The sequence below is a fragment of the Bos javanicus genome, chromosome 3 (assembly GCF_032452875.1).
Source record: "Bos javanicus breed banteng chromosome 3, ARS-OSU_banteng_1.0, whole genome shotgun sequence".
In the NCBI taxonomy this organism is placed as follows: Eukaryota; Metazoa; Chordata; class Mammalia; order Artiodactyla; family Bovidae; genus Bos; species Bos javanicus.
The window spans coordinates 58,381,583-58,401,518 of record NC_083870.1 but is presented as its reverse complement, the minus strand read 5'-3'; the positions used below and the strand labels follow the sequence as shown (position 1 = coordinate 58,401,518).

The 19,936-nt window shown below is 36.6% G+C and overlaps 1 protein-coding gene across 3 annotated transcripts in view; it reads right to left on the bottom strand.

Moving 5' to 3' along the window:
- COL24A1 (collagen type XXIV alpha 1 chain) overlaps positions 1-19,936 on the bottom strand; it is a 398,952-nt gene that overhangs the window by 117,140 nt on the left and 261,876 nt on the right. For all 3 annotated transcript variants that reach the window (XM_061411389.1, XM_061411390.1, XM_061411391.1), the window contains exons 30-33: positions 16,579-16,632; positions 16,259-16,303; positions 16,096-16,140; positions 5,708-5,761 (exon numbers count right to left, since the gene is read on the bottom strand). In XM_061411389.1, the coding sequence (XP_061267373.1) occupies positions 5,708-5,761; positions 16,096-16,140; positions 16,259-16,303; positions 16,579-16,632 (198 nt within the window). The remainder of the gene's footprint in view (positions 1-5,707; positions 5,762-16,095; positions 16,141-16,258; positions 16,304-16,578; positions 16,633-19,936) is intronic.

Genomic DNA, 19,936 nt, shown 5'->3' with positions numbered 1-19,936 from the left:
GATGTGAGAAACAAAGTTCACTCTATATTTCAATTAATACATGCATATAATTATAATATATCATATCTAACAACACATAATACATTTATCAATGTATTACTTTACTCTGTATAGTGAAGTGAATTCGTTCAATCGTGTCCGACTCTTTGCGACCCCATGGACTGTAGCCTACTACGCTCCTCCGTCCATGGGATTTTCCAGGCAAGAGTACTGGAGTGGGTTGCCATTGCCTTCTCCAGAGGATCATACTAAGCTTTTGGTCTTTCTGAAAAATAGTACAAAGAAGGTGATTTTTAGATTCAGAAAATTATAAGATGGTTAAAATTCTATGAGCTTATATTCCATCACAATTTTGTACACACTTCACTTTAAAAAAATGTATTAATAGGAAAAAAGTCATGACATGGTTATCTTAAAATGTTTTTCTAAGTTGTTGTATTAATGTTCATTTAAAGTATTCAAAAAGTATGGAAACTACAAAAAGAAACAGATTAAGTAAATCATCTGTAATTCTGTCTACAGAGATGACCCAGGGATCAAACCCAGGTCTCCCGTACTGTAGATAGATGCTTTACTGTCTGAGCCACCAGGGAAGTCCCTTACTCTGTATAAACAAAATTAAATCTTTAGTTGATTCATCTTTTTTTGTTAATAATATTAAGCTTTGTTTGGATTCAAAGGAAAAGGAAAGAAAGGATGTGCCTTTCTTTTTCTCATTCCCTAAATCACTCATTCATTCAATAAACATTTAATATAGTGCCCAGGGCTTTCAGAATTGTCTTATTTAATGAGTATAACAATCATGTGCATGTGTGTCATTAGTGGTGTCAACTCTTTGCGACCCATGATCCATAGCCCACCAGGCTCCTCTGCCCATGGGATTTTCCAGACAAGAATACTGAGTGGGTTGCCATTTCTTCCTCCAGGGGATCTTCCCGACTCAGGGATTGAACCCGTGTCTCTTGCATTGAGCAGGTGGATTCTTTACCAACTGCACCACCTGGGAACCTCCCATGACAATCATAGATCTACTTAATATTCCTGAAAAATATATGGCAAACAAAGTAGCATTTTTTAAGAAGCAAATATATGGTCTCCAATGAAATGAAAATATGCTTGAGTTTGCTAGATGATATATTTTATCACAGTAGTGAGTCCAGTTGAACAATTCTTCTATTTCATATGAATGACTGTAACAATGTTTACATGGGATAATCACTAGGGCGCAATAAAATGCATGTGGGACATTTATGGAGATCTTTTCCCCTGTAATACTTAATAGTATAAGTAAATAAACACTAAATAATTAGTGTGTGAAGCCATTTAACTATCCAAAATTACTTTAGATAGATTAACACTTGTTCAGTAAGTATTATTCACTCAGTTGTGTCTGACTCTTTGCAGCCCCATGGACTGTAGCCGGCCAGGCTCCTCTGTCCATGGGATTACCCAGGGAAGAATAGAGGAGAGGGGTGCAATTTCCTTCTCCAGAACACTTATTTGACAACTGCAATTTAATGCTATGTTTCCAGCCACCCAAAGAAGGTGTTTGCAGTTTTTGCTCTTTCTGAAAGATAGTACAAAGAAGGTGATTTTTAGATTCAGAAAACTATAAGATAGCTAAAATTCTATGAGCTTATATTCCATCACAATTTTGTACACACTTCACTTTAAAAAAATGTATTAATAGGAAAAAAGTTGCAACATGGTTGGTTATCTTAAAATGTTTTTCTAAGTTGTTGTATTAATCTTCATTTAAAATATTCAAAAAGTATGGAAACTATAAAAAGAAACAGATTAAGTAAATCATCTGTAATTCTGTCTACAGAGATGACACTGTAAATATACTTGCATATTTCCTTCTAGTTCTTTTGTGGGAGCATATTTATAAATAACTATCTGTTTAATATTTAAGAGTCTATTATAAATGCAAATATTTCATATTATAAATATTTCACAACAAAAGTGTTCAATAGCTATATAATATTATATTCCATTTAACATTCTGCAGTACTATGATTTAATAATTTTCTTAATGCTAGACATTTATATTGTTTTTAATTCTTCTTTACAATAAAAGTTTGCTTTATAGGCTTTATTATATACAAGTTAGACTGTAAGTGAATGTTAAGTCTGTTACATCAGAAAATATTGCCAAATAGTTGAGATAAATATTTGAATTAGAATGAAAAGGTTGGTATGTAGGTATCACAAATTTTCTTACTCAACAGCACAGCCATTAAAGGTTTTAAGAAGTCACTAATATTTTTCAATTATGGTTTATTACATGTTATGCATAGTATTTCAAAATTTATGGATTCTCCTCAGAATGTTGTTTTACCCTAGTAGAAACACACTGAGAGAAACATGATAGCATTATTTGCTCATAACCTCAAGTCAACTTTCAGAAAGGCTGCAAAAATTAACGTTCCACAATGTATAAAATTAGAATCTATTTCATTAAATTCATACCAGCATAGAATATTATTTTATCAATAAGTTACTTTTTAAGTTTTTCATTATTGACGGAGCACCTAGTATCTTAAAATTTTATATGTTTGACTACCAGTGAGGTTGAATATTCTGTCATTTGTTTATCAGATTTTTGTAATATTCTACATGTTGCCTGATCATGCTCTTTGCCCATGTATTTTGGGAGTCATTTAAAAAATTTTGTAGAGTTCTTTATATGTTGTGGACATTAACTCTTTCCTGTCCTGTTTTACTGATAACATTTGCCCAGTTTGTGACTTGTCATTTTATTTTAAAAATATAAGGTTAGATGAATGGATAAGAAAGCTGTGGTACATATACACAATGGAGTATTACTCAGCCATTAAAAAGAATACATTTGAATCAGTTCTAATGAGGTGGATGAAACTGGAACCTATTATACAGAGTCAAGTAAGCCAGAAAGAAAAACACTAATACAGTATACTAACGCATATATATGGAATTTAGAAAGATGGTAACAATAACCCTGTGTACGAGACAGCAAAAGAGACACTGATGTATAGATCAGTCTTGTGGTCTCTGTGGGAGAGGGAGAGGGTGGGGAGATTTGGGAGAATAGCATTGAAACATGTATAATATCATGTATGAAATGAGTCGCCAGTCCAGGTTCGATGCACGATACTGGATGCTTGGGGCAGGTGCACTGGGACGACCCAGAGGGAGGGTATGGGGAGGGAGGAGGGAGGAGGGTTCAGGATGGGGAACACAGGTATACCTGTGGCAGATTCATTTTGATATTTGGCAAAACTAATACAATATTGTAAAGTTTAAAAATAAAATAAAATTAAAAAAAAAACCTAAAAAAAAAATATATATATATATATAATGTTAAAGACAACTTCGCCCCCTAAATATGTTCACTATGGAACACTTGAAAATACATAAAAGTAAAAATTACCCCAAACCACCATTTAACCCTTTTAACATTTAGTGTATCTCCTAAACTCTGGTTTTTTATAATTGTATTTATTTATTTTTGGTTGCACTGGGCCTTTGCTGCCACATGTGGGCTTCCTCTAGTTGCAGCGAGGGAGGGCTACTCTGCATTGTGGTATGTTGGCTTCTCCTTGTGGTAACTTCTCTTGTTACGAAGCACGGGCTCTAGGACAAGAGTTTCAGCAGTTGTGGTTCAGTTTCAATGAGAGATAACCTACTGATACTTCAAGCCACAACCTTAGAAACCATACTTCAGATATTTCACATACTTTACATCTTTCTCCTGTTGATTTTATCTCATTTGGAATATTTTATACCTACTTTTTTCTCTGCTAATCAAAAAAGTTCTACTGTATCTTATCTGGACTGTTGTAACAGAAAGGCTTTCTTGGTCCATTCCTATTTGGTTTGGGTGAGCTTTATGAAACAATAAGACAATCATAAAATTAGCCCTATCCCTTCAATGATATCCCTTTGTTTTTAGGCTAAAAATACATATCTTGGGAATGGGGCTTATAGAGTTGCATGTGTTTTGTCCCCTGCCTCCCTTTCCATCCTCATCTTGTACTTACTTCCCACTCGATTCCCTGTGTCACAGTCACACTGGCCTTCTTTTAGGTCTTCAGATTAATATATAAGGCTTTCTCCCAGGTCATGACTTCTCTCTGGAATGACTTTTCCCCATATTTGCTTAAGTAACCCACTCTTCATCCTTCAGTTCACAGCACAAATTCTCCTCTTCCGGAAGTTTCCCTAACCCTAGATTAAGATGGTTTATTTTGTTATACATTCCCTTAGATTCTACTAGGTAGCTCAAATATGTGAAACAAAGCCCATCACACCCATTACAAATTGCTTTATGTTTTATTTACCAGAGCCACTGACCCTAGGACCTGAATGTCAATTTTTAAGCTTTTTCAGCCATTTAGTCATTTACAGTTACAACAGCAAATCTTTTTTTGTATAAAACTTGGTATTATCTCTGTTGTTGCCATAGCTCCGTTGATAATGCTTATCGTGACTTAAATGCATTCTTTATTAAGATTAGTTTTAATGTTGTTTCACTTCAGCTAATATTACAAGCTAAATGATTACATCATTGGGTATATGGTTATACCACTTTTGGTTAGTGCTATTTAATAAATATTCACTAGATAGATAAATCTGCCAGATATTGTACTAGGAAAGAGGATGGCAAAGATGAAAAAAAATGGTCTCTGACTTCAAGGAGCTATAGTCTCTTTAGAAGAAAGAGATATTTAGATATTTGCATGATTTTTGATCAAATAAATATTAGAATTGGGAAGGCAGGTTAAGAGATACAAACCAGAGAAAACTGAGAAGAATTTAGTTTGATAAAATCAATATCACATTTAAGATTCTATATTCGGAAAAATTACACACATAGCCAAATCTTTACTTATTGTTTGAAGAGCTTATCCCACAGGTTAAATATATAAAGCAGGAAATGAACACAGATGGGTAAGAATAGTTCTTTGACTATTAGAATTTTCCCCTTCATACTAGCTAAATGAACTGTGCAAAAACCACTTATAAACTTTTGTGTCGTGTGATGGATAAGATCAACCACACAGTAGTTTCAAAAACTATTTGTATTGTAAATCTTAGGAGCATGTTACTGCACATTACAGCTGATACCATTAGCCAGAAGAATGACTTCATAGGCAATAAAGAATATATTGTGAGAAAGAAGGTGTGGCAAGGTATTTCATTTTCACAGTTCATTTTCCATGGAGAATCTATAACTGAGTCATATGTATGAAAATGTGATGTAAGTTTTTGAATTATTGACCTACTAGTATTTCTGTCAAGTTTCCACATTTTGGCCCATTACGTGTAGAGTCTGGCTTCTCTATATGGTCTTTTATTATAGAGTTGCCCTCATAAATGTGATTTTGTGTATGTGTATGTGTTGGGGGAGTATAATAATTATTATATAAACAGAAAGCTGTTAAGAAAAAAATTCTGAGTCAATAAAACAGAATTATATTTGTTTAAAATAGAAATACATGAAGCTTTAATGGTTTCATATAAACAGAACCAAATTTGACTTTATGAAACCAGGAAGGCACTATAAATTATCTTCACAGCAAAATATTCATTCTTATAATTAACTGCTCATGATAAATGTTGATTTCAAAAACATACCAGCCACAGAACAACAGAGCAATAATAAGAGACAGGTAAAATACATTATGAGAAAAACACAATTAGAAACACATAAAAGTATACTTACTGGTTCTCCTGTAAGTCCCCTGTCTCCAGTACTCCCTGGGGGTCCTTGTAAACCCTGAATAAACAAAGGTAAAGCTTAGAGAAAAAATGATGTTTGAAAATGTTTTAGTTTTCATACCTCAGCTTTCTCTTACGATCCTCCCATCTGATTTTTCTATCTTTATCTATTCTTTATTTTTTATTTTGTGGTAAAATACGCATCACATATAATCCACATTTTAGTAATTTTAAAGTGTGCAGTATGTGTAAATTTAGAGTGCTGTGGCAGTAAGTATATCCACATTGTTGTATTCACCATCATTACCACCATCCACTTTCAGAATTGTTTATCTTCCCAAACTGAAACTCTGTACCCATTAAATAGCTCCCTATCCCCCACCCGCCTCCCCTGGCAACCACAATTCTACTTTCTGTCTCTATGAATTTGACTTAAAATAGTCAAAGTAGGTGGAGAAGGCAATGGCAACCGACTCCAGTACCCTTGCCTGGAAACTCCCATGGGCGGAGGAGCCTGGTGGGCTGCCGTCTATGGGGTCGCACAGAGTCAGACACGACTGAAGCGACTTAGCAGCAGCAGCAGCAGCAGTCAAAGTAGGTAATTAAAGGGTCTTATATACATGGAATCATACAATATTTCCTCTTTTGTGTCTGGCTTATTTCATGTAGCATAAAGATCCATCCATTTGTAGTATGTGTCAAGACTTCCTTCCTTTTTAAGGTTGAATATATTCGGCTGTATGTATATACCACATTTGTTTATCCACTAATCATCAATAAACAATTCAGGTTTTCTACACTTTGGTTTTTATGTCTAACATTCCTATAAACATTAATATACGAGTATTTGTTTGTATCCATACTTTACATTCTTTGGGGTACCTAGAAGTGAGTTATATGGGTTGATGGATAATACATAATTCTATGTTCAACAATTTGAGGAGCTGGGCAAACTGCTTTCCACAGCAGCCCCACCATTTCACATTCCCACCAGCATGGCACAAGGATTCCTATTTCTCCACATCCTTGTCAGCACTGATTATTTTTTCTTCATATATAGGTGTAGGGGCGTGTGCGCGTGTGTGTGTGTGTGTGTGTGTGTGTGTGTGTGTGTGTGTATGTGAGATAATAGTTACCCTCAGTGGGAAGTGGTATCTCAGTGTGGTCTTGATTTGCATTTCCCTAAAGATGAGTCATACTGAGAATCTTTTTATGTATTTATTGGCCATTTATAGATCTCCTTTAGAGGAATGGTTACGCAAGTCCTTTGGCTCATTTTGCCATTGTTGTTTATTATTCTGTCAATGAGTCATAGGAGTTCTTTATAACTGTGTGTATGCTCAGTCACTCAGTCACTCATATCCAACTCTTTGTGATCATGGACTGTAGACTGCCAGGCTCCTCTGTCTATGGGATTTTCCAGGCAAGAAATAAAGGAGTGTGACTTATGCTCTTATAGCCTGGGAAGGCACAAGGGTCTCAGAACCTAATGACCAGAAAAGATCAAATCGGACCTCTCCAGTGTTCTTTATTTTATCCCATTTTTACACCATGCTATCCATGGTAACATAAAATAGAATCTTAGACATGGAGGTATATTCTAAAATGATATGTAAAGTGAAAATTTCTCTGTCATATCCTACTCTTTGCGACCCCATGAACTGTAGCCTGTCAGGCTCCTCTGTCCATGGAATTCTCCAGGCAAGAACACTGGAGTGGGTAGCTGTTTCCTTCTCCAGGGCATCCTCCCAACCCATGAATCTAACCCAGGTCTCCTATATTGCAGGATTCTTTATTGTCTGAGACACCAGGGCTATAAAACTGTAAATCTAATTCCAGGTCCTCTTTGATCCTTCCATTCAAAGTATAACTGAGCATGTACTGTGTACCAGATACTGATGATTACTAATGATATATAAAATACTGCCCTTATCTATTTGCAATTTGCCACTCCTACTCTTCTAAATTATTGCCTTTGGGAAGTTTGGCAATTATATAGCAGATCACAATTATCCTTTTATCTTAAATTTAAAATCTAAAAATTGATATTAAATTGGAAGATATTAAAAATTTCCAGGAACAAAGAATCTAAGTTATAATCATCAATGCTATGTTTAGTTACATATGATTGTCTGATTAGAGAAAGTAGTTGTTGTTGTTTGGCTGCTCAGTTGCGTATGACTCTCTTGTGACCCCGTGGACTGTAGGGGCTTCTCCGTCCATGGGATTTTCCAGGCAAGACTACTGGAGAGAGTTGCCATTTCCTTCTCCAGGAGATCTTCCCAACCCAGGAATTGAACCCGTGTCCTGCATCGCAGGTGGATTCTTTACTGCTGAGCCACTGGTGAAGCGATTAGAGAAAGGCAGATTTGTAAAATCTTGTGGACTCTCATCTGACTAAGACCATATTTCAGTCATGAAAATCACATGTTACCCATATACTCCTAAATTAAGACCAGATCAGTATAAGGGATCCCTCTATGCCTGATATACCATTTGAAACATAAAGCACTTAGAACCTTAAATAATACTCGCCCAATTTGCTTTGTAAAGTGTGTCTGCACACAATATTAAGCTTGATATGTACTTTTAATACTGTTAATGCTGCATAAATGCTGTTTGGCAAAGCTATGAAATGATCTAAATGGACCCTAGTTATTTTTATCAGAGATGAAAAAGGAAAGAACAAGCTGGCACAAAGTAAAAATTCCTTTTAAGGCTTTTCAGATTCCCTTTAAGGCTATAAGGCTACTGAAATACCTTATCTGTAGTACAACTCCTTGCTCCATGATGCATATCAGCAATGATGCCAGTGGTGCCAGGAAGATAATGACTATAGTGGTTGCTATTTATTGAGGGCCTGTGCTAGGAACATAATGAGCATGATTTTTTTTATAACTATAAATGTATCTCATTTTACTGATAGAAAAACTGAAGTTCAGAAGGGTCAAATAATTTGTACTAAGTCAAAACAGCTATAAGTGGAAGAACCAGAATCTGATTTTGAATATGTCTGATTCCAATGTCAAGGTCTTTCACTATACTAAACTGCTTTTTACTTATTTCCATGAGAAATGAAACATTCAGTGCCCTTCTATTTTAAATAATCACGTGTAGGTTTGTATTGGTACATCAGACTCTAAGTTGACCAGACAAGGTTAAAAGCACTTAACAGAGATTTCAGCAGCCATCTACTCACAAAAGAGAGAAAACTTGGAGTTTGATCACCAAGTTAAATGCCTGCCAAATTAAAAAACAAACAATACTTTTCAAAGAAATATAACAGACTTTAGAGTTTCCACAATGAATAAGTCAAAATATTCAAGATATAGTTTAAAATTACTTGACAGGGAAAATTTCCCATATTTATAAGAAAAGGCAATTAATGGAAACCAGATTCAAGATAATACAGATTTTAGTAGGATCACACAACATTTTTAAAGTAGTTAATACTGCAGCCATGAAATTAAAAGATGCTTACTCCTTGGAAGGAAAGTTATGACCAACCTAGATAGCATATTCAAAGGCAGAGACATTACTTTGCCAACAAAGGTCCGTCTAGTCAAGGCTATGGTTTTTCCTGTGGTCATGTATGGATGTGAGAGTTGGACTGTGAAGAAAGCTGAGTGCCGAAGAATTGATGCTTTTGAACTGTGGTGTTGGAGAAGACTCTTGAGAGTCCCTTGGACTGCAAGGAGATCCAACCAGTCCATTCTGAAGGAGATCAGCCCTGGGATTTCTTTGAAAGGACTGATGCTAAAGCTGAAACTCCAGTACTTTGGCCACCTCATGCAAAGAGTTGACTCATTGGAAAAGACTCTGATGCTGGGAGGGATTGGAGGCAGGAGGAGAAGGGGACGACAGAGGATGAGATGGCTGGATGGCATCACTGACTCGACAGACGTGAGTCTGAGTGAACTCCGGGAGTTGGTGATGGACAGGGAGGCCTGGCGTGCTGCGATTCATGGGGTCGCAAAAAGTTGGACATGACTGAGCAACTGAACTGAACTGAACTGAATATAAAAATGCTCACTCATGTAAATAAAAATGTACTTATGATAAACAGGAAATCTCAGAATAAAAAGAGTGTCTATAAAAAGAAATAATAACAATTATAGAACTGAAAATTAAATATCCAAATAAAAGTTTAAAATAAAATATCAAGAATAAAATTAAAAGGGCTTCCTTAACAAGTTAGGGAAGATAGATCTAGGCTATCCAGTTTAAAAAAAAAAACAAAACAGGAAGAAGAAAGACTGAATTAGGAATGATAGGGCCCCAGGGATCTAAGGTAATCAGAATGAATAACATATATTTAACTAGAATACAAGAAGGAAAGAAGAGAGAAAATGGGGTAGAAAAAATTTTTGAAAAAAAAAAGTTTTAATTTCCAAATTTCGTGAAAGCTAATTTACACATGAAAAAAAATCAGCAAACCTCAAGCTGGATAAATGTGAAGAAAACTCATCTAGGCACATCACAATCAAACTGCTGCTGCTGCTAAATCACTTTAGTCATGTCTGACTCTGTGCGACCCCATAGACGGCAGCCCACAAGGCTTCCCCATCCCTGGGATTCTCCAGGCAAGAATACTGGAGTGGGTTGCCATTTCCTTCTCCAATGCACGAAAGTGGAAAGTGAAAGTGAAGTCGCTTAGTCCTGTCCGACTCTTCACGACCCCATGAACTGCAGCCTACCAGGCTCCTCCGCCCATGGGATTTTCCAGGCAAGAGTACGAGAGTGGGTTGCCATTGCCTTCTCCCACAATCAAACTACTGAAAACCAAAGATAAAGAGAGAATCTTGAAAACAGTCAGAGAAAAATGATACATTATATGCAGGGGAATAATGATAAAGGTAAGTGTAGACCACTCTTCAGAAATAATGCAGGCCAAAAATAAATGGCATGTCATTTTTACAGCACTGAATGGAATCATTACTGAATGGAAGCAAAAAAAAAAAAAACAAAACTTTGTTGACCCAGAATTCTGTAATCAGTGAAAATATCCTTCAAGAATAAAGGTGAAATAAAGAAAAACTAAGAGAATTCATCACTAAAAGAGCTTGAAATCTAAAGGAAGTTCTACAGGCTTCAGGGAAATATACCTCTTAGAAATGTGCATATATAGAAAGAATTAAGAGCACCAGAAAGAGTAAATGCATGGATACATTTAAAAATCACTACTTTCCTTCTAAATATCTCTAAAACATGTATTTAATTTATAGTAAAACAAAAAGTATTCTATTTATATTAGAGTAGAATTTTAACTTTGAAATATGGGGTTTTATAACATATATAGAAATGTAATACATAAAACAAGTGTAGCATGTAAGACAGGATGCTGGTAAACAAATTTATATGGCCACAGATTTCTTACTATTATGTTAAGTATTACTACATTAACTCTAAGTAGACATTAGAACCTTAGGCTGTGACCCCTAAATCAGTTTTTGGGAAACTACAGTCAGACTGCCAAATCTGGACCATCACCTGATTTTGTAAATAATTTTTTTGAACAATCATGCTCATTCTTTGGGAGAAGGCAATGGTACCCCACTCTAGTACTCTTGCCTGGAAAATCCCATGGATGGAGGTGCCTGGTAGGCTGCAGTATATGGGGTCGCTAAGAGTCCGACACGACTGAGTGACTTCCCTTTCACTTTTCACTTTCATGCATTGGAGAAGGAAATGGCAACCCACTCCAGTATTCTTGCCTGGAGAATCCCAGGGACAGGGGGAGCCTGGTGGGCTGCCATCTATGGGGTCGCACAGAGTCGGACACGACTGAAGTGACTTAGCATTAGCAGCAGCAGCTCATTCTTTATATACTGTCTATGGTTGCTTTCACACTATGACACTAGAGCTGAGTAGTTGCACCAGAGACTACATGGCCACAAAGCCTAAAATATCCTGTGGCTCTTTTCAGAGATAGTTCGCTGACTTCTGACCTAGAATAGCCACTTAAAAGTAATAATGAAAAGAAGTATAGTTAAAAAGTCAATAACTGAATTAAAATGGAGTTCTCAAAGTTATTCACTGCCCAAAGAAGGCACTCCGGGAGATGGTGAAAGACAGGGAAGCCTGGTGTGCTACAGTCCATGGGGTCACAAAGAAGTGGACGCTCCTGAGCTACTGAACAACAATGAAGAAGGCACTGAACACCACCACCATGACAAAGGAAAAACTGTCATAAAATGGGAGGCCTAAATGCAGCTATGTCAATAACTGCATTAGGTGGAAATGGAGCCAATACTAATTAAAAGGCAGAGGTTGTCAGGATGAATTTAAAGGCAAGATGTAACTTTAAGACACTCACTTTAAACATCAAGGCACAGATAGCTTGAAAATAAATGAATAAAAAACATATGCCATGCAAACAGCTAGAGAGACTCATATCAAATAAAGTAGATTTCAAAATAAAAAGTATTACCAGAAAGAGGAATGTTTTATGATAATAAAAGCGTCCGTTGATTGGGAAGACATAATAACCATATGTAAATACTCTAAAAATAGTTTCAAAATGTATAAAGCAAAATCTGAAAGAATTAGAGTCATAGACAAATACAAAAATCGAAGGTAGAGGATTTAATACCCCTATCTCATTAACTGAAAGAGTATCTGTATAAAAATCAATGATGAATGAACTGTTTATAGTTTCTTTTATGAGATTTAGAAAACTAATAAGTTATGTGGACTTTATCACCTTAATAACACAATGCATCATGTCCTTTCTTCTTGATTCTCTGAGTCAGATATACCCACAGATAGAAGAAAAGTATAGGAAATAACATTGGCCCATAGACAAATATGGATAAGATCAGTTTTCATCCAATTCCAAAGAAGAGCAATATCAAAGAATGCTCAAACTACTGCACAATTACACTCATTTCGCAAGCAAGCAAGTTAATGCTCAAAATTCTCCAAGCTAGGTTTCAACAGTATGTGAACTGAGAACTTGCAAACGTACAAGTTGGATTTAGAAAAGACAGAGGAACCAGAGATCAAATTGCCAACATCTATTAGATCACAGAAAATACAAGGGAATTCCAAAAAAACATCTACTTCTGCTTCATTGACTATGCTAAGGCCTTTGACTCACAACAAACTGTGGAAAACTCTTAAAGAGATGGGAACACCAGCCGCTTAACCTGTCTCCTGAGAAATGTGTAGGCAGGTCAAGAAGCAACAGTTAGAACCAGACATGGAATAATGGATTGGTTCCCAATTAGGAAAGAAGTACATCAAGGCTATATATTGTCACCCTACTTATTTAACTTGTATGCAGAGTACATCATGCAAAATGCTGAGCCGGATGAAGCACAAGGTGGAATCAAGATTCCCAGGAGAAATATCAATAACCTCAGATATGCAGATGATACTACCCCAATGGAAGAAAGTGAAGAGGAAATAAAAAGCCTCTTGATGATGGAGAAAGAGGAGAGTTAAAAAGCTGGCTTCAAACTCAACATTCAAAAAAACTAAGATCATGGTATCTGGTCCCATCATTTCATGGCAAATAGATAGGGAAAAAATTAAAACAATAGCAGATTTTATTTCCTTGAGCTCTAAAATCACTGCAGGTGGTGACTGTAGCCCTGAAAGTAAAAGACGCTTCCTCCTTTGAAGAAAAGCTATGACAAACCTGGACAGTGCATTTAAAAGCAGAGACATCACTTTGCCAACAAAGGTCTGTATAGTCAAAGCTATGGCTTTTCCAGTAGTGATGCACAGATGTGAGAGTTGGACCACAGAGAAAGTTGAATGCTGAAGAATTGATGCTTTTGAATTGTGGTTCTGGAGAAGACTCTTGAGAGTCCCTTGGACTGCAAGGCAATCAAACCAGTCAATTCTAAATGAAATCAATCCTGAATATTCATTAGAAGGACTGATACTAAAGCTGAAGCTCCAATACTTTGACCACCTAATGCGAAGAGCTGACTCATTAGAAAAGATCCTGATGCTGGGAAAGATGGAAGGCAAATGGAGAAGATGGCAGTAGAGAATGAGATGGTTAGATAGCATCATTGACTCAGTGGACATGAGCTTGAGCACTGAGAGTGAAGGACAAGGAAATCTGTGTGCTACAGTCCATGGGGTTGCAAAGAGTCGGACATGACTGAGCAACTGAACAACAACATAACAAGTATACTTCTGTTTATTTGGACGAGCCGAGAACTATATGTGCTAGGAATTTTCATTTAATACCTAGTTTTAGCATTATGACCATTTCAGTCAGTTCAGTTCAGTTCAGTTGCTCAGTGGTGTCTGACTTTTTGCGACCCCATGGACTGCAGCACACCAGGCTTCCCTGTCCATCACCAACTCCTGGAGCTTACTCAAACTCATGTCCATTAAGTCGGTGATGCCATCCAACCATCTCATCCTCTGTTGTCCCCTTCTCCTCCCACCTTCAATCATTCCCAGCATCAGGGTCTTTTCAAATGAGTTAGTTCCTTGCATCAGGTGGCCAAAGTATTGGAGTTTCAGCTTCAGCATCAGTCCTTCCAATGAATATTCAGGACTGGTTTCCTTTAGGATGGACTGGTTGGATCTCCTTGCTGCAAGGGACTCTCAAGAGTTTTCTCCAACACCACAGTTCAAAAGCATCAGTTCCATGACAATTTAGAGATGTCTATTTTACACATGAAGAAAATATGATCTGAAAAGCTATCCAACCTAGCCAAGACTATACATTATTAGCAGCATGCACTAAAACAAAGGTCAATCTGACCTCCAGTGTATCTTTCTATTATAAGCACTGTCTGATTGTTGACAGTGAAAAAATGAGACACTGAGATTACTGTGCAGGATCAAATGTATCTGGGGGGCATCTAGATTTGTTGGATTGATTGATCCTAGTTTTCTTCAGATCTCAAGTCTCTTTCAGTTCAATCAAGACCAAGGGGATGATGTATGTATAAATCTAAGTAAACCTCAACAGTTAGTATTAACTCATTTTGTACTGTCATCTGCTAACGTAACTTTACTCTTGCAATAGTCTATGAGACTTGTTTGCTGTCAGCTAGTTAAGTTCTAGTAAGAACCATTTGTTTTCCTCAACCAAAAACTGCTGGTTTTTTGGTTGAGGAAACCAGATACCTAATATTATATTTATCCAGGCATATGTGATAAGCTGAACATGAAGGTAAAATCTAAGGAATGTCAACAATGTACAATATGTGTAAGTAATTTAATTTCTCCTGGTTTCATTTTTCTAAAATAAGAAGAACAGACTTGAAAAATTCCCAATGTTTCCGTTCATCACAAATATTAATTTTGTGTACAGTGCAGCAACATGGAAGAATCTCCAGAAACACTGTTTATATAAATAAATGTAAAATAAATGTAAACACTGTTTACATTTATACACTGATATAAAAGAAACTCAGATGATGAATATTAATACTCAGAAATAGTCTTTCAGAGTGACTTCAATTAATAATATAGTCTCACAAACAAGTTCTTTCCCTGGATACAACCGTTTTTCTCTTAAGTCTCTGCTACTGTAGGTTTGACCGTTGTCAAATGTAATGCTATTATGGAAAACAACAGGCAGGGGGCAGCAGATTTCATAGACGAGCAAGTGAATCCAGTGACATTAGTAATAACTACTACAGCAACTAAAGCAATTTTATCCTATCCTTTTCTGACTATTCAGTTGCCGTATATTTAAACTGTATAACTTTAAATTATACATATATGTATATAACAGATCAAAATGACATTAAAAACTATGCTTAAAATGAAATAAAAAACCCATACGTTTAAGCTCGTGTATTCAAAATTATACATGTATATATGAGTAACATACATGTGTATGTGAATATATTTCTCTTTTTAAAAACATATATTCTCCCCTTCAATTAATATTCATAACCACAGGACTTATGTCCCAGTGAAAAAAATTGTATAATTCTGAGACTTTTGATGGTAGGAAAATATTTAGCATTATATGATATTAAAAACTCTTAGAGTAGGGCCATAGGAAATATAAAGACACACACAGCTCCACACGCCAAGGGTCCAAACAACACAAGTTCAGTTAAAATGAAACCAGGTATGAGGCCTTAAAGAAGTTTCTTACATTAGCTTCATAATGTTCCATTATATTTATATGATATCACACTATTTTATCTTGAAATGGGTTTTACAGAAAAACTATCATAATCAGATGAAGTTAAAGTGTCAGTTACCACTATCAATTTATAGATAGGTACAGAAAAGGCCCAGAATGAGTAAGCAATTTGCCCCAATGAAAGAATGACCTAAGGACTAAAGGAGGAAAATAACTTACATTCTCTTAGTCTAACATACTGATTACTAAACAAGAGTCGTATCAGAGGATAAAATGGATAAAATATATTTATGGTTTGATTATTTTTAATTACTTACTGGTTTTCCTTGAATTCCTCTCTCTCCAGGGTTTCCAGTCTTACCCTACACGAGAAAGAAAATGCCTGGGTCAAGCAGCTCCCTCCTCAAATATGAATCACAGACCAAGAAAAATGGAAGATTTTATATGTTTATCATTAACATGAAATATTTTACTACTCACAATAAGACCATGAGGCCCTCTTTTTCCTTGATCTCCTGTTTCACCCTAACAAGAATCAATAACAGGTGAGTTAATAAGAATGGGGATTATGGTCTTACACACATACACTCACATACCAAAAAAGTAAGACATTAAATGCATATTTCAAAAACACAAAAACACATTTCTGTGAGTACAGTGAAAACTTTATGTACATTTCATAATTAGACTTAAAAATTAGAATCATACTTTTATAAGAAAATACATCAGTGTTTAGACAGGTAGGAAATACAGGCTCAAAAATATTTAACTGCATATGAAATGAGAAAATAAATGATTACCTTGGTACCTTGTATACCCTGTTCTCCTAAGGGACCATCTGGTCCTCTTGGTCCCTAGAGATGAAAAAAATAGCCTGTTGTTAATTTTACATGTTTCTTTTGTACTGTTATGAGTGAGTGAGTGACTGAAGTCGCTCAGTCGTGTCTGACTCTTTGAGACCCTGTGGACTGTAGCCCACAGGCTCCTCCGTCCATGGGATTCTCCAGGCAGGAATACTGGAGTAGGTTGCCATTTCTTTCTCCAGGGGATCCTCCTGACCCAGGGATCGAACCCAGGTCTCCCGCACTGCAGGCAGACACTTTAACCTTTGTACTGTTATGCATCTATACAAATGGAGACATTGCCCTCAATAGTTGACAAACTCCTTTTCCTTGTTTCTGGGCCCGGAACACAGTAAAGAATACAGCTGGGTATATGGATGAACTCATTTGCATAGGAGAATCAGGCCATTGTTTTCAAGATTTAATGCAAATTGTAAATCAGATAACCAGAAAAACAGCTGATTGAGTTGTTGAGGCAGGCGGCTGTAATATAGATTTGTTATTTAAGTATTTTGTTTACCTTATCATTTACTCAACAGAAATCCAGAATTTATCCTAAAAACAACTGTAAAGTAACTTTAAAGTAGCTAGTTTGTCCAAACAGTCTTCTTGTTTTATATTTTTGGAATGGCACTCTTCTCACTACTTTATTAGGAAATGAATGCTGACTGCATGTTCTCTACCATGCACCTGCTTGACCTGAAAGATGGCTATGGGCACAGAAAAGGAACAGAAAATGCTGCTGAGAATGTTCATGTATGTTTAAAATTTCTGAGCTGTGTTGCTATCAATACTAAATGAGTAATTAGCTGTGAATATTAGTTGCAAAAGTCATCCTCTAATGAAAGATGGTATACATTCCTTGACAAAATTATAACTGTCCTTGGAAGATCTTAAAATCCTTTTAAAGAGAATTAATCAAATTCTACAACCATTAACTGAACACTAACTGTGAAAAATGCGTTGCATTAAATGTTATGGGGATCCATATTATGATATAAGGTAAATTACAAATGCAATTATAATATAGGCAGAGATAAGGTGTGTTAAGGGGTAAAGCGATTCAAAGGAGGGAGAGAGCTTTCACAGGTTGTAAAAGGAATGGAGGTATTATTTTGACAATCAGAGATCATGCTCTGGAAGAAATTCTAAACAGAGGGATAGTATGAGAAAAGGATACAGAGGCAGAAAAGAAGATATGCAAGAATGAAAAATGTAGTTCGTTTAACCTGAGTTATTGATTACACTGAACATTTTTTTAGTATTTCTATATTAATAAATAATTGTAGAAAGACTGGGATTTTAAAGGTAAAGGAGTGGAGTTTATAGTTGAATCAATAAACAATGAGGAGGCATTGAAGATTTCTATGCAAAACAGTGATACAAATTTCCTAATATAACATGATGATTTGAAGGAGCCCCATAGGCTTCAGCACCTTCTACTGTATCCCATCTGAGGTCAATTTAGTTTAACTTTATACTATACTATTTATAAAGCTGCTTACTGTAATAGGATGCTCTTCCTGGGTGCTCTTGGGGTAACTGCATACCCTGATCCTGTTGGGAACATTCATAGGATTGCAGAGAAGACTCACACTCCATGAGGCTGTATAGCTCCACTGGGCATACTAAAGCCAAAGCACTACAATTTCTCAGTCTGTATTTAAGGTACTCCATGACATGTCCCCTGGAAAAGGCGATGGCACCCCACTCCAGTACTCTTGCCTGGAAAATCCCATGGACAGAGGAGCCTGGTAGGCTGCAGTCCATGGGGTCGCTGAGAGTCGGACACGACTGAGCAACTTCACTTTCATGCATCGGAGAAGGAAATGGCAACCCACTACAGTGTTCTTGCCTGGAGAATCCCAGGGACAGGGGAGCCTGGTGGGCTGCCATCTATGGGGTCGCACAGAGTCGGACACGACTGAAGCGACTTAGCAGTAGCAGCATGACATGTCCCCAGCTTACTTTTGACCCTATTTTCCCATAAAAGACTGCAAAACTAAGTTAAACTCTGAATGTATAGGACCCTGAATGTCAGATTGAAGAATATGGACTTAATAGATATGTGACTTTCAAAGTGCTATTCACTTAACAAACATTTATTGAGGACCAGTTGGGAGAAGAGACAAATCCCTGAATTTATAAACAAGCAAATATATATATAAAATTACAATATAAAATGACCATCAGTAGTCAGGTATAATGAAGAAAAATAAAGGTTAAGAGACTAGAAATAATCTAAGGTGGGGAGGGGGGCTACTTTAGAGGGGTGTTTGAGAAAGCTCTCAAGTGACATGTGGCTAGACCTGAAGGCGATGAGACTGAGGGTATGCAAATAACTTGGGAAAGATCATTCTGGTAGGAGCAATAGCAACTGCAAAGGTCCTGAGGTGAGGCTTCCTTGGAATGTTTGACAGCTAAGTAACTGAAGATGGAAGAAAAACCAAACATAAAGGATAACTGGTTTCAAGTGCAATCTCACAGGACCTTGTTCTAATAATTACCTTTACCTTAAAAATTCAGTAGCCTATATTGATTCTTTCCCTAGCACCTTCTATGCCTTTTTCCCTTTTTCTTCTCTTTAGGAAAACACTTTCCAAAATTTTTTGGAGTAATAATAGAACATTGCTGAGAAAGTATGAAAAGAAATGAGTAGTAGCATTCTAAAATACCCCAGGAAACAAGTATGATCTAGAAGTGTGTCCACTGGCAACCAGGCATCTAACTCTTTTGTAACATGAAATTTCTGACTTTCTTGGATATTTTGTTAATATTAACCAGTAGAATTATGACAGCATTAATATAAAATCAAATTGGAGACGTAAGTTTGCTTGTAGCAGAAAGGGGGGAGTGGGGAGAAGATAAAAATTCTGACTCCATGTTAAGACTGGCAGAACTCTTGAAAAAAGTCTGGTCCTCCCAATGCTTCAGTTAAGGGTTAGTTAATTAACTAAAGCTTAGCTTTATCAACATTTATATCTTCTTTGATATTAGTTGTAGAAGTTATCCCTGCTGCTGCTGCTGCTGCTAAGTCGCTTCAGTCGTGTTCGACTCTGCGCGACCCCATAGATGGCAGCCCACCAGGCTCCATCGTCCCTGGGATTCTCCATGCAAGAACACTTTCCTTCTCCAATGCATGAAAGTGAAAAGTGAAAGTGAAGTCACTCAGTCGTGTCCGACTCTTCGAGACCCCATGGACTGCAGTCTACCAGGCTTCTCCACCCGTAGGATTCTCCAGGCAAGAGTACTAGAGTGGGGTGCCATTGCCTTCTCCGAGAAGTTATCCCTGGGTTACTGTATATGCCTTCTCTGA